Here is a 22,360-nt window from a genome sequence, read left to right on the forward strand (position 1 = left end):
GCGATCCTGTCATCAAACAAGCAAGCGCAATTGGCGTTCGACGTGATGCGATCCCGCAATCCTGTTTGATCTGAGGCAAGATCGATGCGCGCGTGCAGGCAACAACGGCTTAGAGGGGTTGCCGTCATCAAGGTGCATGTCGATGTTGCCTCAGATCAAACAGTATCCTAGGATCGCATCACGTTGAACGTCGATAGTGCGCTTGCTTGATGACGAGATCGCGGCCAGGTCTGTGGCACTTTGATCGCACGCTTGCTTGATGACAAGATCGCGGCCATGTCTGTAGTACTTTGATTGCGCTTGCTTGCTTGATGATGTGATCATGGGCACGTCAGCAGGCTTGGAAGGAATTGTCGCCAGGCTGATTGTCATGCTTGCTTGCTTGATGACGGGATCGCGGCCAGGTCTACAGTACTCTGAATGCGTGCGTGATCGCCGCCAGGCTGATCGCGGCTCAGAACAATGCGTAGACTCTTTCGTGAAGGCTAATGGAATCGTCTCTTTGAGGCTCGGCTTTGTTTGCAGGTTGTCTGGCTCGGTTCGCACGGCTTTGAGATCCACGCACTTGGACACATGTCATGAATCCGAGTGGTGCTGCAGGAAGGGGTGGGTGGAACATTGCTCCATAGAATTTTCTCCCGATAAGAGGGAGTACCTTAAAAGGGCCCTCTAGGGAAGCCAGCCATCTTCCTCAAGCCATCCACCGCCTTCCATCTCCTGCATCGATCGATCATCCAGTGCTAGCATTCTAGCACCTGTGCGATCAACGTACCAAGGCCCAGCCGTTGCTATGGCGACCACCATCACCATCTGCAGCCCCGCCGCTCCGGCCTCGCAGCACAGTCGACGGCAGTACCCCCCGAGCATCTGGGGCGACTTCTTCCTCACCCACCAGCCGTGCACACCGGCAGAGCTCCTGTCCATGAAGGAGAAGGCGCAGGCCAAGGAGGAGGAGGTGAGAAGAATCGTGCTGGACGCCGCCGCCTCCGACGACCTGGCGCGGAAACTGGACCTCGTCGACGCGCTGCAGCGGCTCGGAGTGGACTACCACTACAAGAAGGACATCGATGAGTTGCTGCGTGCTGTTTACGATGACAAGGATGGAGGTTCTGATGACCTATATGTCACCTCTTTGAGGTTCTATCTGCTCAGGAAGCATGGATACGCCGTCTCTTCCGGTAAGGAATTTATTGCTTCATTATGTTTTTTTTTTTTACTTTTGTGGGTGCAAGTATACTGGTGCAATTTTGAGTTGCATTAACACTCATGAATGTCCAATCCAATTACATGTGCAGATGTGTTTGTGAAGTTCAGAGATAAGCAAGGAAACATTTCAAGTGGTGATGTGAACAGCTTGTTGACGCTGTACGATGCCGCGCATCTGAGGACTCGTGGGGGGAATATACTTGACAATATCATCACTTTCAACAAGACCCGCCTCCAATCTGTGATGAAAACAAATTTGGAGCCAGATCTAGTAGAGGAGGTGCGGATCACATTGGAGACACCTCGATTAAGGAGGGTCGAGAGAGTGGAGGCGAGGCGCTTCATCTCGGTGTACGAGAAGAAGGCTGCGCGAGATGACACCATACTGGAGTTTGCAAAGTTGGACTACCACATATTGCAAGTTCTCTACTGCAAGGAGTTGAAAGAACTTACAATGTAAGGAGACGCATTGGTACAAGTCTGTAATAATTTACATGAATTACAGGTAGTGGTACGCACTATGCTAATCATATTTATTTGTCGATTCACAGATGGTGGAAGGATTTCAAGTCACGGACAGATGCGATGAGATTTGGGCGGGATAGAATGGTGGAGACGTATTTCTGGATGATGGCAATTGTTTATGAGCCTTATTACTCGTATTCACGGATAATGCTTACAAAATTGACCCTATTCCTGGCATTGATGGATGACGTCTGTGACAACTATACGAGCACAGAGGAGAGCAATATCTTTACCACAGCCATGGAAAGGTTGGCCCAGCTCACTGACTGAGTTTTACGTATCATACAAAATTTACGTATCATACAAAATTTAACTTTGCTTGAAATCGGCGATAGGTGGGATGAGAAGGCCATGGAACAACTCCCAGCAAACCTGAGGGCATTCTACAACAATCTACTTGGCAATATAGATGGGATCGTGGAAGATTTAAAAGTTCAGAATAACAAGAATGCTGAGGCGGTAAGAAGAATGGTAAGTTATTGCTCCAAAGATCACACCAAGAGAAAACACGTAAGGTTTATTTTCAAGTTAATTTTAACATCTGGACATCGATCTATTCAGGTAATTGATGCCGCCAAATGCTTCCATGCTGAGCTCAAATGGCGTGATGAACACTACACACCTACCGATGTTGAGGAGCATCTGCAAATTTCAATGGGAAGCATTGTGGCTATGCAAACTGCCAACCTAGTCTTCATTGCACTGGGAAATGTGACTACAATGGAGGCGGTTGAGTGGGCTTTCGCCTATCCGAAAATTATCAGAGGTGTTTGTATTCACGCACGTATTAGTAACGATATCATGTCACATGAGGTATATATACCTACTCTCTCCACATATCATTAAACCTCAACACTGTAAATATTTTCCTGACGTCCTGTACGGTTTGTTCTTGAAGCGAGAACAAGCTTCGGAGCATATGGCATCCACGGTGCAAACTTGCATGAAGCAGTATGGGGTCACGGTAGAGGAAACCAATGAAAAGCTTAGGGTAATAATCGACGAAGCATGGATGGACATGGTCCAGGAATGCCTTGATCAGGAACATCCCATGGCGCTTTTGGAGAAGGTGATCGCCTTTGCACAATCAATAGATTTCGTGTACAAGCGTGTAGATTCGTACACCCTCTCATCCAACCTCAAGGACACTTTAACTTCATTGTATGTGAAGTTCGTTTGAGTTTGGTGATCCAGCATCAAGGATGTCTTTTCAGCATAATGTCAGTGAAGATCAGATGTCAAGGGTATACTTTACCTCCAAGATCCTAAATAACTAGAGAAAACACCCTGTCCGTTGCCGCGGGAAGTGTCGAGATTCTAAATAGGAATCTACATATGTATTATATATGCTATATATTGTTAGTAAATATCAATATGTACCAATATTGTTATATGTATTATGGTAATTATATTATATGATACATATGCTATTATAGTATTATGGCATATGGTACATATGGATACTGAACCATATATATGTATACAACAGATTACAAATACATGTAATTATATGGTATATACATATGTATACATATATTATATGGTAACAATATAGTATTTGTATTGTATGTGTAATTATATACATATATTTATATATATATGTACTGTTATGTATACGGATACCATGGTTATGCGTATCCATGTGTATATAATATGGTAATCATATATGTTATATATGGTAATGCATATGGTAGTAAATTATTGTTATTTTTCATATGGTATCCTATAATCATATATTACTAATTTATTGTAATGATATGTAGACATATATATACATACATATATATATATATATATGAACATCATATACATATATATTAATAGTATAGTTATGTTACCATATGGTACATATATATAGTATAGTTATACTATCATATATTTTATGTACATCGGTATGAACTATAGTCGATGCACATATGTATACATTTTATATGGTATGCTATACTATATGTCTGGATACATATATGCGCATATTTATAGGTATCTATATGATATGTAATATATATATATATATATATATATATTATATTATGTTATGTAATTGTTATATGCATGCATAACATATGATATATGTAATATCCACATATTAGTAACATATTATATATTAATATATACGTTATATATGGGTTATGGTATTGTATTATATGTTATATGGATGGTAGTTGTTGAAATCGGTCGGAGAACACAGTTTGAAACCATAAAGATTAGCTTGCATAGAGCTAGAAGATCTATAGATTGGTAGCGCATATTAAAACGTAAGGGAACTGTATTGTATCAGACATTTTATGTTGCATCTGAGGAATATTAGAATATATGCAGTATTGGTTGTCATAGAAAATGGATGAGTGGTTTCTTCAGAGCTCATGGCATTAAGAGCATGAGTACAACAACATATATGTTAGTATACATACATGCGCATATTTATAGCTTTATATATTATATACGGTAATATGCAATAACCATGTATATATATGTATATATATATATATATATTGTGTTGGGTAATATGGATACAATACATATACGTTATACCATCATACTATATGGATATAATATGCTATACTCATGTATACAAATATGCGCATATTTATAGCTTTATATATTATATATGGTAATATGCAATATCTATGTATATATTTATGTATGTATGTATATATATGTACATATTGTGTAGCTCAGTACTGTTCATCGTGTACTGTAGCTGGTACTACTACAAAAGCTATTTTTTGAGACATCTAGGTATCATTTCTACATGCGGTTTATATGAAAAACCGCCTGAGTAGTAGGCTGCGGCCCTGTGCGGTTGTGGACCGTATGTGGAAATTTATTTTCACAAGCGGTTCCTTATGTGAACCGCTTGTGAAAATGAGAATTTTTACAAGCGGTTCTTTATGTGAATCGCCTGTGAAAATGTGATCCATTATCACATGCGGTTCATTATGTGAATCGCTTGTGATAATCTCTCTATAAACAATACCTCGCAACGAGGAGCTCCATTCAGACAGAGAGCTCATTGTCCGAATAGCAGAGCTCAAAGGCGGCCGCGGATTTTGAAAACAGAGACGGAAGGTTTTGTTTTTGAATTCCTTGGAGGAGCCATCTAAGGTAAGAATATCTCATCCCTAGCTAGCATCTTTTCGAAGTTTAGATTTAGATTTAAGGCTTAATTAGGGTTTAGATGTGATCTAGAGATGCTCATGGTTCTAGCCATTTAGATCATCGAATTAGCTAAAATTTGTGGCCAATATTGATTCAATTGTGTAGATTCACATGATTCTAGCATTATATTTCAAAAATATAGCTAGAATTTGATGTTTTTTAGCCTCTAGGAGGTTTTATCATGAATGGGGATTTTTTGGATAGATCTAGATCTAGATCTAGATCTAGAGGGAGAGGGAGAGAGAGTAATGAATTCACATTATTTTAAGCCATTAATTTGCGCCAATGTAGATTCAATTGTGTAGACATATTATAATCATAACAAGCCCATTTCCCACCCCCCCTCTTTTTTTAAAAAAATTTATTCTGATTTTCTAATTAATTAATTAATTAATTAATCTAATTTTATGGTTGAAGTTAAAGATGGACAGAGCATGGATGTACGATGCACCAAGACATGGAGAAATATACATCAAATGACTCTCTGTTTTTATTGAAACTACCGAGAAGGACGCTTTGACTAAGAAGACAAAGGAAATATACTGTCCATGTTCTTACTGTAAGAACCATAAATTATGGGTCAAATCAAGCATAATCAAATCACACTTGATCTTGGGAGGTTTTGTTGAGGATTACACATGTTGGTCCAATCATGGTGAACAACGTACAAGCGAACCAAACGACGACATCGCTGCTGATCAAGTGGATGGTGATGATGAGGGAGTCGAAGGCGACACTGATGTTATGGTGGATAATGATACTGATTTTGATCTAGAGGAAATGTTGCGCTACGCAGAACTGTATGTTTTAAGGGACATGAGAGGTTTAGATAATTTTGAGACGTTACAGAAGGCATCGAAGGAACTTTTGTATGAGGAATCAAAGGGATGTGATAAGGAGTTTACGGTGTTGCATTCGGTGCTTGAACATCTAAGGTTGAAGGCCAGCAATGGATGGTCCGACAAGAGTTTCTTTGATCTGTTGAGTCTCTTAGCGAACATGCTTCCAAAGCCTAACTCCTTACCCACCACCACTTATCAGGCGAAGAAGCTTATCTGCCCGTTGTCATTGGATGTGCAAAAAATACACGCGTGTCCGAACCACTATATCCTCTACCGTAAAGAGTACGAAGCCATGGATAGATGCCTAATATGCAATGCGAGTCGGTACAAGAGGAATGATGATAGTGAGGACGAAAATGCTTCCGCCAATGCGAAGAAGGAGAAGAGTAATGCTGGTTGTGACGAAGAAGATACTTCTTCCAACGCGGAGAAGAAGAGAAAAAGTACTTCCATGGTGATGTGGTACCTGCCAGTGATCTACCGCTTGCAGCATTTGTATTCGAACCCTAGGGACTCTGAACTGATACATTGGCATTTCGATAAGTGCAAGAAGGATGGAACTAAGCTTCGACACCCCGCTGATTCTAGCCAATGGAGAAGGTTCGATGTCATGTATCCAGATTTCGCTGAAGAACTAAGGAATGTAAGGTTCGCGTTGAGTACCGATGGAATGAATCCTTTCAGTGACATGAGCACCTCACATAGCACTTGGCCAGTGGTCCTAGCCATCTACAACATTTCTTCATGGCTATGCATGAAGTAGAAATACCTTATGCTGTCCATTCTTATCCAAGGACCAAAACAACTTGGCAACGATATAGATGTGTTTCTGGAACCATTGATGGAAGATATGGTGAAACTGTGGAACGATGGGGTCCGGGTGTAGGATGAGTTCTGATGACAGTACTTCACGCTGAAAGCCATGACTTTCGTTACCATCAGTGATTATCCCGCCCTTTTTTCCCTATCGGGACAGGTTAAAGGGAAGTAAGGATGTGTAGTGTGCTTAGATGAAATCATGTCTGTGTACCTTCCGTATTTACAGAAGGTATTGTACACGTGACATCGACAGTTCTTACTCAAAACTCACAGAAACCACAAGATGAAGAAATATGTTGACAACACGATTGAGCAAGGTACTGGCCCAAAACCTCGCAGCAAGGCACTAGTGTTTGAAATGGTCAAGAGCATCAAGGTTGTTTTTGGGAAACCGCCGAAGGGTAAAAAGAGGAAGAAAAGTGAGACACCGACCGGCATACTGTGGAAGAAGATGCTGATTTTCTTTAAGTATTTGCCCTACTGGAAGGACTTGGACGTTCGTCATAGCATCGATGTCATGCACGTTGAGAAGAATGTGTGTGATAGCATCATTGGCCTCTTACTAGACATACCGAGCAAGACAAAGAATGAAATCAAGTCACGTAAGGACTTGGTACATTTTGAAATCAGGTCAGAGCTACACCCTGAAGAAAGACCAAATGAGAAACATTATCTTCCCCTGGCTAGCTACTCTCTGACACCTGAGGAGAAAAAAGCATTGTGCAAGTGCTTACGTGGGGTGAGAGTCCCGATTACATAAAAGGGTTCTATGCGGATGACAAGTTCAACAAGTTATTAGAAGTCTTTACAAGTCACACAAGCCAGAAGACACAACAAGCTGAGTAAGAAAGTCGCCGACTAAATTTAGATTCATTAAGCTAGCTACGCACCCCCTTGTAACACACTTATATCAATACAAGACAAATATGACATAAAGTTATTTTCTCAGAGAGTCCAAACGTGTATAAAAACCCCTATACATGGGTATGTATTCGTCTACTTAAAACATCCTATTGTATTCTACAAATTTGTGAGATCAACGATTCACCAAGACACGGGCATGTATGATTAACTATGTAATGTGTGAGTGGTTAATTGTGTTGAGCACTGGGATTGGTTAGCTATCAAATGACTTTATCATCTGGCCACTTTGTCCAGTGACAGGTCGGTAAGTCCATGTACTCAAACCAATTCAATAAATTAAAGGAATCCATTTTGCATTGCATTATCAAATAGAGAAATGGTTCCTCCAACAAACGAAAAATGTTTCTGCTAGATGTGATGACGCTAAATTTAACATGCTATGCGTCCTTTTCAGTGTTCCTACCACACACATTACGTACTCTGCTTTTCCGGAGGCAGTTTCGCCTCCAGCCCAATTTCAGGCGGAGCTCAATTTTCAGGCTCCTTTTCCTGTTGGAGTGGAAGAAGTTATCTCCACACTGTTACACATGTTATAAAAAAAACTATTTTTCAAGACACCTAGATTTTATTTTTACAGACGATTCATATGACAAACCGTCTAAGTAGTATACTGTGACCCCGTGCGATTCTGGACCGCTTGTGAAATTAATTTCCATAGGTGGTTTCTTATATGAACCACTTGTGAAAATAGCTTCATTCTTACAAGCGGTTCATATAAGGAACCGCCTGTGAAAATAAAGTATTTTCACAGGCGGTTCCTTATATGAACCGCTTGTAAGAATGAAGCTATTTTTACAAGTGGTTCACATAAGGAACCGCCTGTAAAAATGAAGTATTTTCACATACGGTTTCTTATATGAACCGTCTGTGATAATCTTTTCATAAACAGTGCCTCCCAGCGAGGAGCTCTATTTAGACAGAGAGCTCACTGTTCCGAACAGTAGAGCTCAAAGGTGACTGTGGATTTTGAAAACAGAGGGGGTGGATTTTGTTTTTGAATTCCTTGGAGAAGCCATCTAAGGTAAGGGTATCTCATTCCTAGCTAGCATCTTTTTGAAGTTTAGATTTAGATTTAAAGCTTAATTAGGGTTTAGATGTGATCTAGAGATGCTCATGTTTCTAGCCATTTAGATCATCGAATTAGCTAATATTTGTGGCCAATATTGTTTAATTGTGTAGCATTATATTTCAAAAATGTAGCTAGAATTTGATTTTTTTTTTGCCTCTATTAGGTTTTATCATGAACGGGGATTTTTTTAATAGATCTAGATCTAGAGGAAGATGGCCATGTATCCAGATTTCGCTAAAGAACTAACGAATGCAAGGCTCACATTGAGTACCGATGGAATGAATCCTTTCGGTGACATGAGCACCTCACATAGCACTTGGCCAGTGGTCATGACCATCTACAACCTTCCTCCATGGCTATACATGAAGCGGAAGTACCTAATGTTGTCCATTCTTATCCAAGAACCGAAACAACCTGGTAACGATATAGATGTGTTTCTGGAACCATTGATGGAAGATATGGCGAAATTGTGGAACGATGGAGTCGAGGTGTGGGATGAGTCCCGACAACAGTACTTCACACTGAAAGCCATGATTTTCGTTACCATCAGTGATTATCCTGCCCTTTTTTCCCTATCGGGACAGGTTAAAAGGAAGCAAAGATGTGTAGTATGCTTGGATGAAACCGCGTTTGTGTACCTTCTGTACTCACAGAAGGTAGTGTATACGCGTCACCGATGGTTCTTACTCAAAACTCACAAATACGATAAGAGGAAGAAACATTTTGACAACACGATTGAGCAAGGTACTGGCCCAAAACCTCGCAGCGGGGCACTAATGTTTGAAATGGTCAAGAGCATCAAAGCTGTTTTTTGGGAAGCCACCGAAGGGTAAAAAGAGGAAGAAAAGTGAGACACCGACTGGCATGCTGTGGAAGAAGATACCAATTTTCTTCAAGTATTTGTCCTATTGGAAGGACATGGACGTTCGCCACAGCATCGATGTCATACATGTTGAGAAGAATGTATGTGATAGCATCATCGGTCTCTTACTGGATATATCGAGCAAGACAAAGGATGGAATCAAGTCACGTAAGAACTTGGTGCATTTTAAAATCGGGCCAGTGCTACACTCTAAAGATAGACTAAATGGGAAACATTATCTTCCCCCGGCTAGTTACTCTTTGACATTGGAGGAGGAAAAGACACAAGTGCAAGTGCTTACGTGACGTGAGAGTCCAAACTGGTTACTCATCCAACATCAAGAAACTAGTCTTGATGAAAGACTTGAAGCTAATCAGCATGAAGTCTCATGATTGTCATGTGATGATGATGCAGATGCTCCCTATTGCAATAAGGGGTATCAAGCCAGGATACATAAAGGTGGTCATCACACAGTTGTGTCACTTCTTCAATGCAATTGCTCAGAAGGTGATCGATGCTGAAAAACTAGGTGCTCTACATAGTTACTTGGTAGAGACTCTATGCCAACTTGAGATGTGCTTCCCTCCATCCATTTTTGATGTCATGGTACACCTCTTGGTTCACATCGTTAATGAGATAATTGCACTGGGCCATGTATTCTTACATCAGATGTATGCGTTTGAGCGGTACATGGGCATTCTCACATATGAACGGAATTGTGCTCACCTAGAGGGTTCCATGATCGAGGGCTATAGTACCGAGAAAATCGTTGAGTGTTGCATCGATTACATAAAAGATGCTAAACCGATTGGTGTACCTGTATCTCGACATGAGGGGAGGTTGCCTGGGAGAGGGACCAAAGGAAAGAAAACATTCATCGATCATGATTACAAAGCAATGGAAGAAGTGTTTGGATGCAAGAAATCCATCTAGAATTTCTCGGCCCTGGGTGTAAGGGTGCGGGCGTGCCAGTGTACCTAAGTACACAAAATAAATAGACAAAAGAAAAAAGGTAGGGAACACATTTTATTCATATTAGATAATACAAATATAGGTTCCCATATATGTGCGCGTGCTCCATAGCCTGCTGACGGCAATCTGACTTGGGCGACGTTGTCCTCTGGTTCCCAGGGCCTCGAAAGGCTCCTAGTTAATTACATCCGTGAGTCGAGCTCACAGAACACCTCTGATTAAGCTGTGTACGTGGTCATCTTCTTCAGTCTTCACTTTGCGTTCTCCATGCATGTGATGATGTGGTTGGTGTAGATGAGGGCGCCAACGTCATCCATGGCCTCGTAGGTCCATGAGCTGATGGTAGCGTAGCTAATGCGTTAGCTGCACCCGCCCTGGTCGTCTGGACTCGTCGGTCGTGAATGGCACGTAGTCATTGTAGTAGATGGGAGAACATGCATGGTGATGCTCGGCTTGTCCGATTCGATGACTTGGTAGTGTCATCGGGATGAGAAGATAAGAGAGGCAATTAGTAAAGATGAACATCCGGGGAACACCATTCGGGAAAGCCTGCGGACTCCACTGCTTAACTGTGTGATCTAGTAGCAATACGTGCATGCATGCATGCACTAATACATGTGTATTTGTATATACACATGCACTAGTGTATCTAAATACTGGGCCTGCCTTCAGGTCATGCGCGATGCCTCCGGCGGCCAGCGTGGTGGTGTTGGGGTCTCGCCAAACGGTGCGACATCTTGGTAGCCTCGGCATCGTCCCTGACGGTTCACTGGCAGCCTTGGTAGCGCCGGTGGCTCCATGACCTGTATAGTCTTGGCAGGATCTTCAACTGCACTTCGGAAGCTGCTCCGCCAGATGGCGCCGTCTCAAGCTTGACAACTTGGACGGCGAGCCTCGGCGGATCACGGACGGGTCATCGTGACGGAGCGCTTCTCTCCGGGCGGCGTGAGGGAGAACTCCATTAGCGTCCATGGAGGTTGCAAGCATGACGAAGTCCTTCTCTAGGAGGGTGGCCTGCGGCTCGGAGTCTCTGCGGCGTCCTCCGCGGCAGGCTCAGCGTCCTCAGCTGCAGCATCCATGGCACCATACGGGCAGGCTACATGCGCTCCCATGCATGGATGCGATATGCGAGAGAGAGAGAAAGGGAGAACAGATCATGGGTTGTGCTCACCCATAGCCGACGTGAACATCATCTTTCTCCTTGACTTCACGTGTGCTTCTTGTAGATGGATTTCTCGCCTTCCGGTCCTCGTTGGCCCAACCTCCAAGCTCTGGCCGATGGCTCCTCTGTGTGCTCGTAAGGTTGATGTAGATGGAGGCTGAGCAGGGAGGTGTCGCTACGTCACTTGGTGCAAATGTGAGTCTCGGAGCTCCCGGCGGTGCTACGGTGTTTGCGTCTAGATGTGAATGGATCAGTGTGTAGAAAAATCGATCTCCCTCTGGTTGCTGTGGAGTTGATGGCCTTTTATAGGCAGATGGCAGGGCAGTAGATGGGAAGCAGCACGCGTGGAAAGCGCCGCCGCCGCTACTGTTTTACTCACCGTGATCCCCGGGTGCAGTTCAACGGTTCTGTTGGATGAGCGCACCCCTTGCGGAATGGATATGCATGCTGCTCCTCTGGCTGCATGTTTGCGCTAGCCCATGCTCACTGAAGTGTGGGGTTACTCCGATGCAGGCTCACCAGTCAGTTTGCTCTACACGTGAAGGAGAAAATACCGTCGAACGTTCCGTGCGTGACAAGTAGCTGTGCTCTGCGAACTGCTTCGTGCTTATTCGTACCCGGAACATCATGGAAGGTATCCTGCAGCTCAATCAAACTATATGTATACATGTACGTATTTGAGAGAGAGAAAAAGAAAGGAAAATGAATGGCTTGTGAGTGCATATGCAGGCACGTGCTCTTGTTTGGCTTATAATACATGTACGTGAAGGCTTATGCTTGCTTTTCTTTCTCGCCTCGTGAATAGCACATATGAGCTCATATCAAAATATATGATTATACTTTCGTCGAGCTCTCCGTATATCGGATCCGTCAATTCCATATTGCATGTACGCGCAGCCACACGGCGGCTAACTCGCGTGTGAAGAACAGGTGCCATCCCACGTCTCTCACCTAGCTATACACATAAGAGTACGTATTTTGGAGAGCCTTTCGTGAGTGCATGTACATGCATGCACTCTAGATTTATTTGGCATGTGTACGTGCATATCCCATGCATGAAGTTGCCTTGCTTTCTTCTTTTTCCTTCTTCTTGCTTCCCGAGTAGCATGTATGAGCTCATATCAAAATATATGATTATACTTTCGTTGAGCGCTCCGTATATCGACGAGTTGATAGGTTCATCAATCCCGTATTGTACGTACGTGCAATCATGCGCAGGCTAACTCGCGCTCCGGCCACGCTGTACGTATTCATGTTCGTATTTTGGAGAGAGAAAGAAAGAAAAGAACGTGATTTGTGAATGCATGCACTCTTTATCATGCATGTACGTGAATGCCCATGCAGGTGCTTGCTTTCTTGCTTTCTTTTTCCTTGCTTCTTGGATAGCACACATGTGAATATGATATCATCTTTGACATATACACTGATGATAGAATATATCCCAAGGTTATGAACAAAATATCATCAAACAAGAAGAACATTTCACTATCTTGCAGCAGCTCCAGATAGTGGCGTCGTACGTCGAGCAACACCTGAATGAGCTTCACACAGGAAACCAAGGCCGCTCATATGATTGTATTTTGAAAGAGCACAAGCGTCGCTTCACCACATGGTTCAAGAACCAAAACCTTCCAGATGGTGAATCCATAGATTAAAAAAAATCTGAAAATGTTGGCTTGTGGCCCATCAAGTTTAGTTACATCATGGCAAGCGTATGACGTTAATGGGTACACGTTTTATACCAAAGCAAAGGACAAGAAGAGCACAACCCAAAACAGCGGCATTCGGATAGAAGCCTATGACACAACAGGGGAAAAGATCACCTACTATGGGTTCATAGATGAAATCTGGGAACTCGACTATAGAGTGAATCTGCAGATCCCCGTCTTTCAGTGCAAATGGGTCAAACACCCAAATGGCATGGTGGTGAACAACTATGGGTTCACAACTGTTGACCTCAGCATTGTAGGCCACAAAGATGACCCGTGGGTACTTGCTGATGATCACGTCGCACAGGTTTTCTATATAAACAACCCCGCGAATGAAAAGAAGCACATAGTTGTTGATGTAAAACAAAGAATTGCCAGAGCTGAGAATGTGGAGGATGAGGAAGAATACAATCAGTTCGATAACGTGCCGTCTTTCGGAGATCCATAAAAGATCAAACTTATAGAAGCAACCCTCGATAGATCTGTGATGCCCTACATACACCTTGATGGTGTAGGAAAAATAGTTCAAGGCAAATAGTGCCATGCTAGGTAACTTAGTTTCCAATGTGATTTTCATGTTATGCAATTTCTTTTCCAATGTGACTTACATGTTATGTAACTTAATACCGAGTGAATGTATGGAGTACTAAAATGCTTTAACTAATATACAAGATTACGTCGTCGTCCGCCACCACCGATACCGACGCCGATGCTGTCCTGGAGTTTGAGCTCCGTGCCTCCCCTTCCCCGCGTTGGTAAGCTATCTTTCGCTCCTCCTCCCCTTCCCCGCACTGGTTTGTTTCATATGTGAGAGATTGTGTATGTCTCTAGTTCGTTTCATATGTGAGATTGTGTATGTCTCTTAGTTCTTTCCATATGTGAGATATGTGATTGCAGCATGTGCAACCACAGTTTGCGGCAAGGAGCACATAGCAAATGCTGACATGGTGTCAAGACTTGCAATGTGCAACAGTTCTCTTGTCATTACAATGGATTCATGTGATATAACACCGATCAGCAAATGGAGTACACACAAGTTTCTCTGGCAGTTTAACCCATAGAGTATATACGCATGGAACAATTGTCATTATGATATTCAAAGTAGGCAAATAAACAAGCTATTCCTAAAAATTGGACAGTGAATTCACTCAAACATAATGCGAAGGCAACAGATGTCAGCAAAGGTAGATGAGATAAATGGGGGAAATAGCAAGAGATAGCAGCGGCTGGGCCAAATGCCTTCGCCATGCGGTCCAGTGGCGGACTTCGCTTGGGCATGGGTGGTTCAGTTGAACCCCCCAAATTTTATTTGTTATTTCAAAAAATAAGCCGCACTTGCCATCGTTGTGAGATTTGTCATATGTGAGATTTGCACATGCTGCAATATGTACCCCAATTTTAATTTCATTTTTCGTTCTAAAAAAAGATAGGTAAAGTTTTACCTTTATAATAGAAAACTTTAAGTTTTTGTAAGTGTTTAAATAGTCACCGAGCATATGAATAGTTGTTTCATGACAATATTTTGTAAACGGAAAAGGTACCAAAGGAACAGGAAAAACAGGGCTATTTCTTTTGTCAAATTTTGTCATCATGCTTCTAATGAAGTGTAATTATAACCTTTGTTATGATCATGTCATTTTTCTCCTTTTGGTTGTCTTGGTGCTCAAATCAACTTACGATAGTCTGTTTCTCAACTTTCCAAGTGAATAGTGCATGCAGGATGCACGTTTGCATTGTTATTCTCTATGAGCATGCGTGTTCTAATGTCTTCATATGATTATATGGAAAGATTTTTTTTTATATTCGTGCACCCTAGACAAGATGTTGCCATACAAATCAATTAGCAGTAGAGCCTATTGTGAAAGGTGTATGCACTAATCCTAATGATAAACACTATATTGATATGTTACTTTTGGATTATGTACTAATAGAAAGACTTGATAATCTAGTGGCCTATACTTGTAAACTAATCAAATCTCCTTTTGAGTCGTTGATCTTTTTGGTTACAGTTCAGATGATATAGTTGAGAGAATACTTGGTTTACTATTCGATACTGATATGTAGTGAGCAGCTAAGGGCAAGACTAGTTATGTAGCTTGACTAAAAATGCTTACTGATTAATTGCTTTTATTCCAAATGAGGGTGTATTTGGTATGTAATGTAGTTTCATCGCGCATTGTCTTTGTAGGATTGATCGGAATCATCAACCTTGAGCCCTCCGCCGTTGTCCCCTCCCGGTAAGTGAATACGTTCTCACGGACGTATGAACATCTGCCACACGATGCTGCCAAATTTTTTAAATTTGTACACTAAAATAACATGACCAAATTCAAGTGCTTGAACTTTTGAAGAGATAATAATGCATTTACAACAAAGTTAACAATGTAAGAACATCATCTTTAACATTGCTTGTACCTGCAAGGTACCGTATTACTACAACTTGCATTTTATAGTTAGGATTTGATGTGTCTTTAGTATAGTTTACTAGTATTCGGACTTTACTACAAAAAATTTCCAATGGTAGAGGCCATGACTTGCCAGGGAACATATGTGTAGTTCATGAATTGCTCTCCCATATGAAAAGGTTCATCTAATATTAAAGAGTTTCTCAATATTGTTCAAGAGAACATCCGTGACTTGCCAGGGAACATATATGCACTTGTGATCCTAATGGCCATTATAGGTATATATGCTACTGATCTAGCATTGCAATAGAGAGAAGGAAAAGTAACGATGGAATTACAAAAACAAGCACAATAGTGACAGGATTAGACAAAGTACACTGCAAACACCAGTGAAGAACCATATTGGAACAAGTATATGACACAAGCTATAAAGAAGATAGAATTTAAATTGAATAGTATTCTATTCGTTCAAGTACAGTTTACCTGTCTGATGATTTAATATACTATATGAAAAGTTGTCATCCAGCACTTATACAATAACGCAAGTCAGTGTTGAAGGGGAGCCTGTTGCACCTCGTGAGGCATGCGCAAGTATTCTATTCGTTCAAGTATTCTATACGTTCAAGAACACATACCTTGATTCCTTTTCTTTCCTCTAAAATAATATTACTCATTGCAATTTGATCTTTATTGCATCTTGCTTCACAATGGCATATTGGAACGAGAAATTTTATTGATGAACCATTGTATACTTGTCAGTTTTTTCTAGGTAACAATAATCCAGTGGTCGAGTAAGTACCATGGGGCAGAAGAGGACAGTTACCCCTAAGAAACCAGAAGCAAGCAGGAGGTCAGATAGGAGCCCAAGCCCGCTCGCAATAGAGAGCGCCTCGGTACAGAGGATGCTCGCAATAGAGGCCTCCCCGGCACAGAGGCCACTCCCAATAGAGGGCGCCCCGGCACAAGATGGGGCGGATGCAAGCAGGAGGTCGGATAGGAGCCCAAGCCCGCACCAGTCGTCCTCCTCTGGCAACAGCGAAAGCTCGAGCTTGTATCACGGCCCGAGCCCTGTTCTGTGTGATCGGGAGAGCCGACATCGGGAAAGTGACAACGACTACGATCCCGCCGAAGGGGTATTTAGCTAAGTCAATGCATTTTATACTTCTTAAATGGAGGAATATTTTTTGTTTATGTCAACTCTCCTTTTTTTTCTCTCTAGAGGGTGAGGGTACAATGATCTTCACGTCGATCATTTGCGCCACAACCTTCTGCACCACAACCTTTCACTCCCTCTGTGCCCGAAACTTCGGGTCCCTCTGGGGGTACGCTAAAACGAAGACGGGGCGAGTGAAGCAGAAACAAGTTGTCATCCAGCACTTATACAATAACGCAAGTCAGTGTTGAAGGGGAGCTTGTTGCACCTCGTGAGGCATGCGCCAAATTCCACAACAGTTACGGATTTCTTGTCAAGGAGTACATCCCAATCACAATAACTGATTGCAGTTGCTGCCGGACGAGATGAAGGAGTTCTTGTGGGCAACATTGCAGAGAACCATCCGATTCCCCTCGAGAACAGAGGAAGCCATCAAACAGAATGCATTGAAAACTATGGGAAAGAGCTTCCGGGGCTGGAAGAGTGAGCTGAATAAGGACTTCATGAAGAAGAATTTGGTACCCTTTAATAAATATGGAAAGATTACGCCAGACTATTCGGCGAAGTTTGTTAGGCACAAGACCACACCTGAGGCTCTCAAACTGGGTGAATCGTTGAAGCACCATGCGAAGAAGAACAAGTACCACCATCACCTGAGCTCGTCTAGGTACGCCCCCAAAATTTCTAAATGGAGGAGGCAAGAAGAAGAGGCTGTCCGGGCTTGGAAACCCAACCCTTTGGAAAATTATGACGAGCGAAGCAGGAACTGGGTCTACGCTCGGTCAGAACGAACCGAGTCTGGGGACTTAGCCTTCAAAAGCCCCAAGACCATGGAAGTGACCCAGACCATTCAAGGGATTGCTAACGAAGGGTCTCTAGAGCCTGACACAGAGAATGATTTGCTTACCAAGGTCCTGGGGAACAAGGAACACCTGGGTCGCACTCGAGGCATCGGATCAAAAGTGGGCTGGAAGCATGGGTTCTCAGACGCCGCGGGCCACTATAAGACCCGTAATAGATATAAGAAGACCCTAGCGGAAGAGATACAAGAACAGGTTAAGGTCCAATTCATGAAAATGTGGAATGAAAAGGAGAAGGAAAGGGCGGCATTAATGATGATAGAGCAACCAACCAGCCCAGGGTTTCAGAGCAGCGTCAAATCCACACAAGTCAATAACCAGAGATATCCTGTGGATGTTATCACAGAGGCTACCCCTTGCATGCTACATGTTCCGATCGGAAAGGGAGACTTCACTGTCGAGGCTGCCACGGGCCAGGCTATTCCAGGCCGTGTGTTTCATAATCAAGACATTCCAGCCAGTTACGCCAAGGTACAAGTGGACTCGGTACAACCACTTTTCATGCAGTACAAGCTAGACATCAGCGCACCTAAGGGTATCGAGATTCTCGATGACTCTATTGGAAACTTCATTCTGTGGCCCAAACGGGATATCATCTTCAACCGTCAGAAGTCACAATCGCCAGCTTCATGGTCGCCCCCACGCCCATTATCTATGCGTCAGGCACCTCCGCCCCAGAGCCAGGCCTCTTCGCCTCAGGCACCTCCACCCCAAAGCCAAGCCTCTCTGCCTCAGGCACCTTCGCCCCCACGCCCATTATCTCCGCTTCAGTCATCTTCGCATCATGCTTCACTGTCTGCGACTCCGACACCTTCGCCTCTAGCGTCTGTGACTCCGGCATCTCCGCTTCAAGCGTCTGCGCCTTCGGCACCTTCACCTAAGCATCGGAGAGTCCCTATCATGGTTACCCCATATGAAAAGACTCTAACATCTCCGGTGAAGAGGTGGCTTCTGTTCTCCAAAGCAAAGGCATCATCTGCTCCGGAATCTCCAGCGAAGGGCGGTCTCACGAAAGAGACCGGCAAAACATTAAGTACCCATCTGTTGGATTTCTTGCTGAGAAATATGAGAATGGCAAGCCATTTCTACCATTGTTGAACTGCAAGAAGGTCCATGGGAGATGAGGAGATTCTACGAATGGTACATGAGGGCATGTTGCGCGGGGTTCTCCCTAATCACTGCTTCTGTCCCTGCTAACATTTTTCTAAGTGGAGACTCCTATCTCATGGTGGATTTTAAGGACATGCACGCTTTGTTCTGCCGCGACAAACACGACATCAATCTCATAAGCATGTGGTGCCTGTAAGTGCATACAATCTACCCCTATGTTCATATATCTACCAATATATGCTATAGAAGCTAATGACTAGGGACTTGTTCTGCAGAATGCAATTTAACGATGCAGAAAAGTTGAAGTTATCGGTCGGATTCATTAATCCGCAATGAATTTATCAGCCCAACTTGGTCGTAAAGTTGAGGACTAATGACCCCCAAATTAAGGGGAAGAGTAACAAGGAGAAAGCAAGGGTCATAAGAGAAATGATCAAATCACGCAGGCTTAAAATGTCAACCTACATAGGAAGGGCTATGCTAGAAATGCAAGACAAGGACTACATCATGGATCTACAACTTTAAGTAAGTGTGATACGTCAAGAACCTAAAATAAGTATTCAACTTAATTGGTCGATCAAGAACCTAACATAAAGATACATGTAGTGATCACTTTATTTGTATAATGCTGATGTCGAAGTCGAGCAGACTCGTAGTCCTTGACTCAGCCGATCTCCCCCAAAAATCTTACCAAGATCTCATCGACGCTATACAAAGGTAAAGAAAATCCCCATACAGAAAATTCTTATAAATCATTTATGAATTGATAATTACTTATTGCCATTCGAATAGGGCCTATAAGTGGTACGTAATTAAAAGTGGGATACACGATACAACCAAGCCAGATGCGATGACGATTCGTACACACTTTCTGGTAATAACATATTTCTAATACTTGTATCTCACTATTTATGACTAAGAGTCTTATTGAACTAACGAATACATTGCATTTTTATTAGAAGTGCCACAAGCAAGGTTTCGACACCGTTCTTTGTGGATATTATGTTTGCCAGTTTCTTAGGGTAAATAGGAGGTACACAATGAACCCCGAGGATGTAAGTCATCATTGCGCTTGCACATTCTTATTTGGTTCTATTTCCGTTGTCAGTAGTGTTTTAGCTCTTTTAGTTGTGTTTTAATTTCAGGCACAGATGATCGAATGTACCCACACCTCACTCAAAGACGAAGATCCAAAACGTCCAACATGACATGTGTCGGTTCATCATGCACGAAGTCATTTACAAGAGTGGCAGGTTCTTTGACCTCGGAGGTGAATTGGCTAGCCATCCGAGGCTTTGTGAGTGGGAGATGAAAGAATAGTTGTGTTGAATATTTGGCTTGTGATGTAAATTGACTTGTGATGTAAAATTATTGTACTTGTGAATATTATTATATTTATATTAAATATTAGACTTGTGTTGATTCAAATGCTGTTGAAATCTGTGATATTAAAATTTGTCTTGAAAATGTGTTGAAATCTGGAGGGAATAAAATATATGCTCATTATTAATTTTTAAATGATACCACAGGCGGATCCTTATGTCATCCGTATGTGAAAATCTATCTATCTATAGGCGGACGCTAAAGTGCGCCGCCTGTGAAAAGTTCACTTAGGGAACCGTTTATAGTATTGGTTTTTCACAGGCAGTTGCTTAAGTGAACCGCCTGCGGAAATAGATTTTCACAGGCGATTTCCACAGACGGTCTATTTTGCGCCTGTGGAAATCATTCATTTCCACATGCCTTTGATCATAGGTGGTTATGCTAAACGCCTGTGAAAACTGGTTACGAACCGCCTTTGAAAATAGTTTCTGTAGTAGTGAGACTGCTGCAAGTACTACAGATGGGTACTGTAGCGAGGTACTGTTAGTGCATGAACAGTAGAACAGTAGAACAGTAGATGCTATAAAAAATATAGATAAGGTATGATATGAGGGGTCTTGTACCTCTTACCATATATATGTGATCTGTTGCTGAAATATTGTAATAAGGACCAAGCTGCGTGCATTCAAAATGCAGAGGCTGGAAAGAACATTCCTTTATCTCGTTGGTTTGTTTTTGTATGAACATAAATGACAGGGCAAGTTTCTACTGTCTATTAGAGCTTTGAACTACTTTTTTTAGATGAAGGAAGTACGTATAACTTCCAGCCTTTGCACCAACTAGATATCCATAGATCGATTAAACTAAAAAATATCTAAATAAGTGGACATCAGGATTTCAACCCTGGTGGGCGAAGTCATGCACCGACGACTACACCACCACACCAATGGTGCTTCCCCAGAGCTTGTAATTACTAAGCTGCAAAACAGTTACTACAGCTTCAAATTGGTTTCTCAAATTGATGAAGAAACCACCTTGGGTGAAATGGATCATGTGTATGCACTACCCTAATAAAAGATTGGGGGGGGGGGGGGTAAAGGAGTTTCAGCTTGCACGAGTGTGTGGCATCAGTACATCAACCTCTATTCACTACTATAGAACATTCAATAAGTAGCGCTTCATCAGTGTTGGTTGTGCTGCACCGGAACTGAAAAGGTATCAGTGCCGGTTCTTAATCTCCTGTGCGCGAATAATGATTAAACTGCTAAGAACCGGCACTGATAGTTGGTTTTTAGTGCTAGTTCAGAACCAACCGGCAGTGAAGGCGACCGAACCTGATTTTTTTCATCGATCTGATTTTGGCTCACAGCCTCAAGTCCGGCTCCGCTTGGCTCAGTCTTATCTCACGTCCGCCACGCCTTATCTCTTCCCCCATGCCAGATCCAACCTTATCTCCTCCCCACCGTCCTCCTCCCCACCGTCGGGCGCCACCCTCCTCCCCTGCCTCCTCCCCACGCCGGGTGCTGCCCTCCTCCCTTACCTCCTCCCCACCGCCGAGCACCGGCCTCCTCCCCTGCCTCACACGGGAGCTCGGCCACTGCACAAGACTGACGGTGAAACCATCGAGTGGCTGCAGCAGGCAAAACCCGCCATCGTCGCTGCCACCAGCACCGGCACCATCCTGGCCAACTTCTCCTCCCTCGCCATCTCCCTCCGCTCCGTTGCCTCACACCCCTCTGCCTCCTGCGCCGTGGCCTTCCAACGCCGCGCGCCAGCATCCTAACGATGACGGTGACGAGCCCGAGGAGCACAAGGTCCGCGCGGCGCCGGCGGCAATGTGGGCTATGGCGCCGAACAGCTCTGCAGGCAGCGCCTTCTGGATGCAGCCTGCGTGGGCCTTCGGCGGCAGCGGGAATACAATGCAGGCACTGCTACTGTTCACGTGAACAATAAGCAACAACTTCCCCAGCGGGATGGATGCCAACATCAGCATGCTTGCCGTGCTCAACGCCAACGGCAGCGTGCAACACCACCACCAGCAGCAGGATTCCGAGTAGCAGCAACAGCAGTAGGATTCCGAGCAGCAGCAATAGCAGCAGCCGAAGATGGGCCAGGCTTCATGTGTACCGAGCGTGTTCTGTGGCGGCGGCCTTTGTGCCACATCTGTGTATGTGTGTGTGCCGCCGCTCGACAGCAGCGACGATGGGGGCGGTGGCAGGAGCAGCATATGAGCCATCTCGAATTCCGAGCCGACTCAGAT

The 22,360-nt window shown here is 43.3% G+C and overlaps 1 protein-coding gene and 1 pseudogene across 1 annotated transcript; both read left to right on the top strand.

The window, feature by feature from the left end:
- Positions 1 to 709: 709 nt before the first annotated feature.
- LOC133895753 ((E)-beta-caryophyllene synthase-like) lies at positions 710 to 3,186 on the top strand. The gene is made up of 6 exons (XM_062336256.1): positions 710 to 1,178; positions 1,296 to 1,662; positions 1,758 to 1,979; positions 2,067 to 2,202; positions 2,293 to 2,544; positions 2,630 to 3,186. Exons 1-6 carry the CDS (start codon positions 791 to 793, stop codon positions 2,909 to 2,911), a joined length of 1,647 nt encoding a protein of 548 aa, XP_062192240.1. The 5' UTR covers positions 710 to 790; the 3' UTR covers positions 2,912 to 3,186.
- An 18,166-nt stretch (positions 3,187 to 21,352) lies between these two features.
- On the top strand, positions 21,353 to 22,157 carry LOC133895025 (transcription factor PCF3-like; annotated as a pseudogene).
- The last annotated feature ends 203 nt before the right edge of the window (positions 22,158 to 22,360 follow it).

This window comes from Phragmites australis, chromosome 16, assembly GCF_958298935.1.
Source record: "Phragmites australis chromosome 16, lpPhrAust1.1, whole genome shotgun sequence".
NCBI lineage: Eukaryota > Viridiplantae > Streptophyta > Magnoliopsida > Poales > Poaceae > Phragmites > Phragmites australis.

Excerpts from the sequence above, each read along its gene's own strand:
- LOC133895753 (XM_062336256.1), top strand. The coding sequence starts at position 791 with ATGGCGACCACCATCACCATCTGCAGCCCCGCCGCTCCGGCCTCGCAG. Across the intron at positions 2,203-2,292 it reads CTGAGGCGGTAAGAAGAATG|GTAATTGATGCCGCCAAATG; the intron begins GTAAGTTATTGC and ends CGATCTATTCAG. Across the intron at positions 2,545-2,629 it reads ACGATATCATGTCACATGAG|CGAGAACAAGCTTCGGAGCA; the intron begins GTATATATACCT and ends TTGTTCTTGAAG.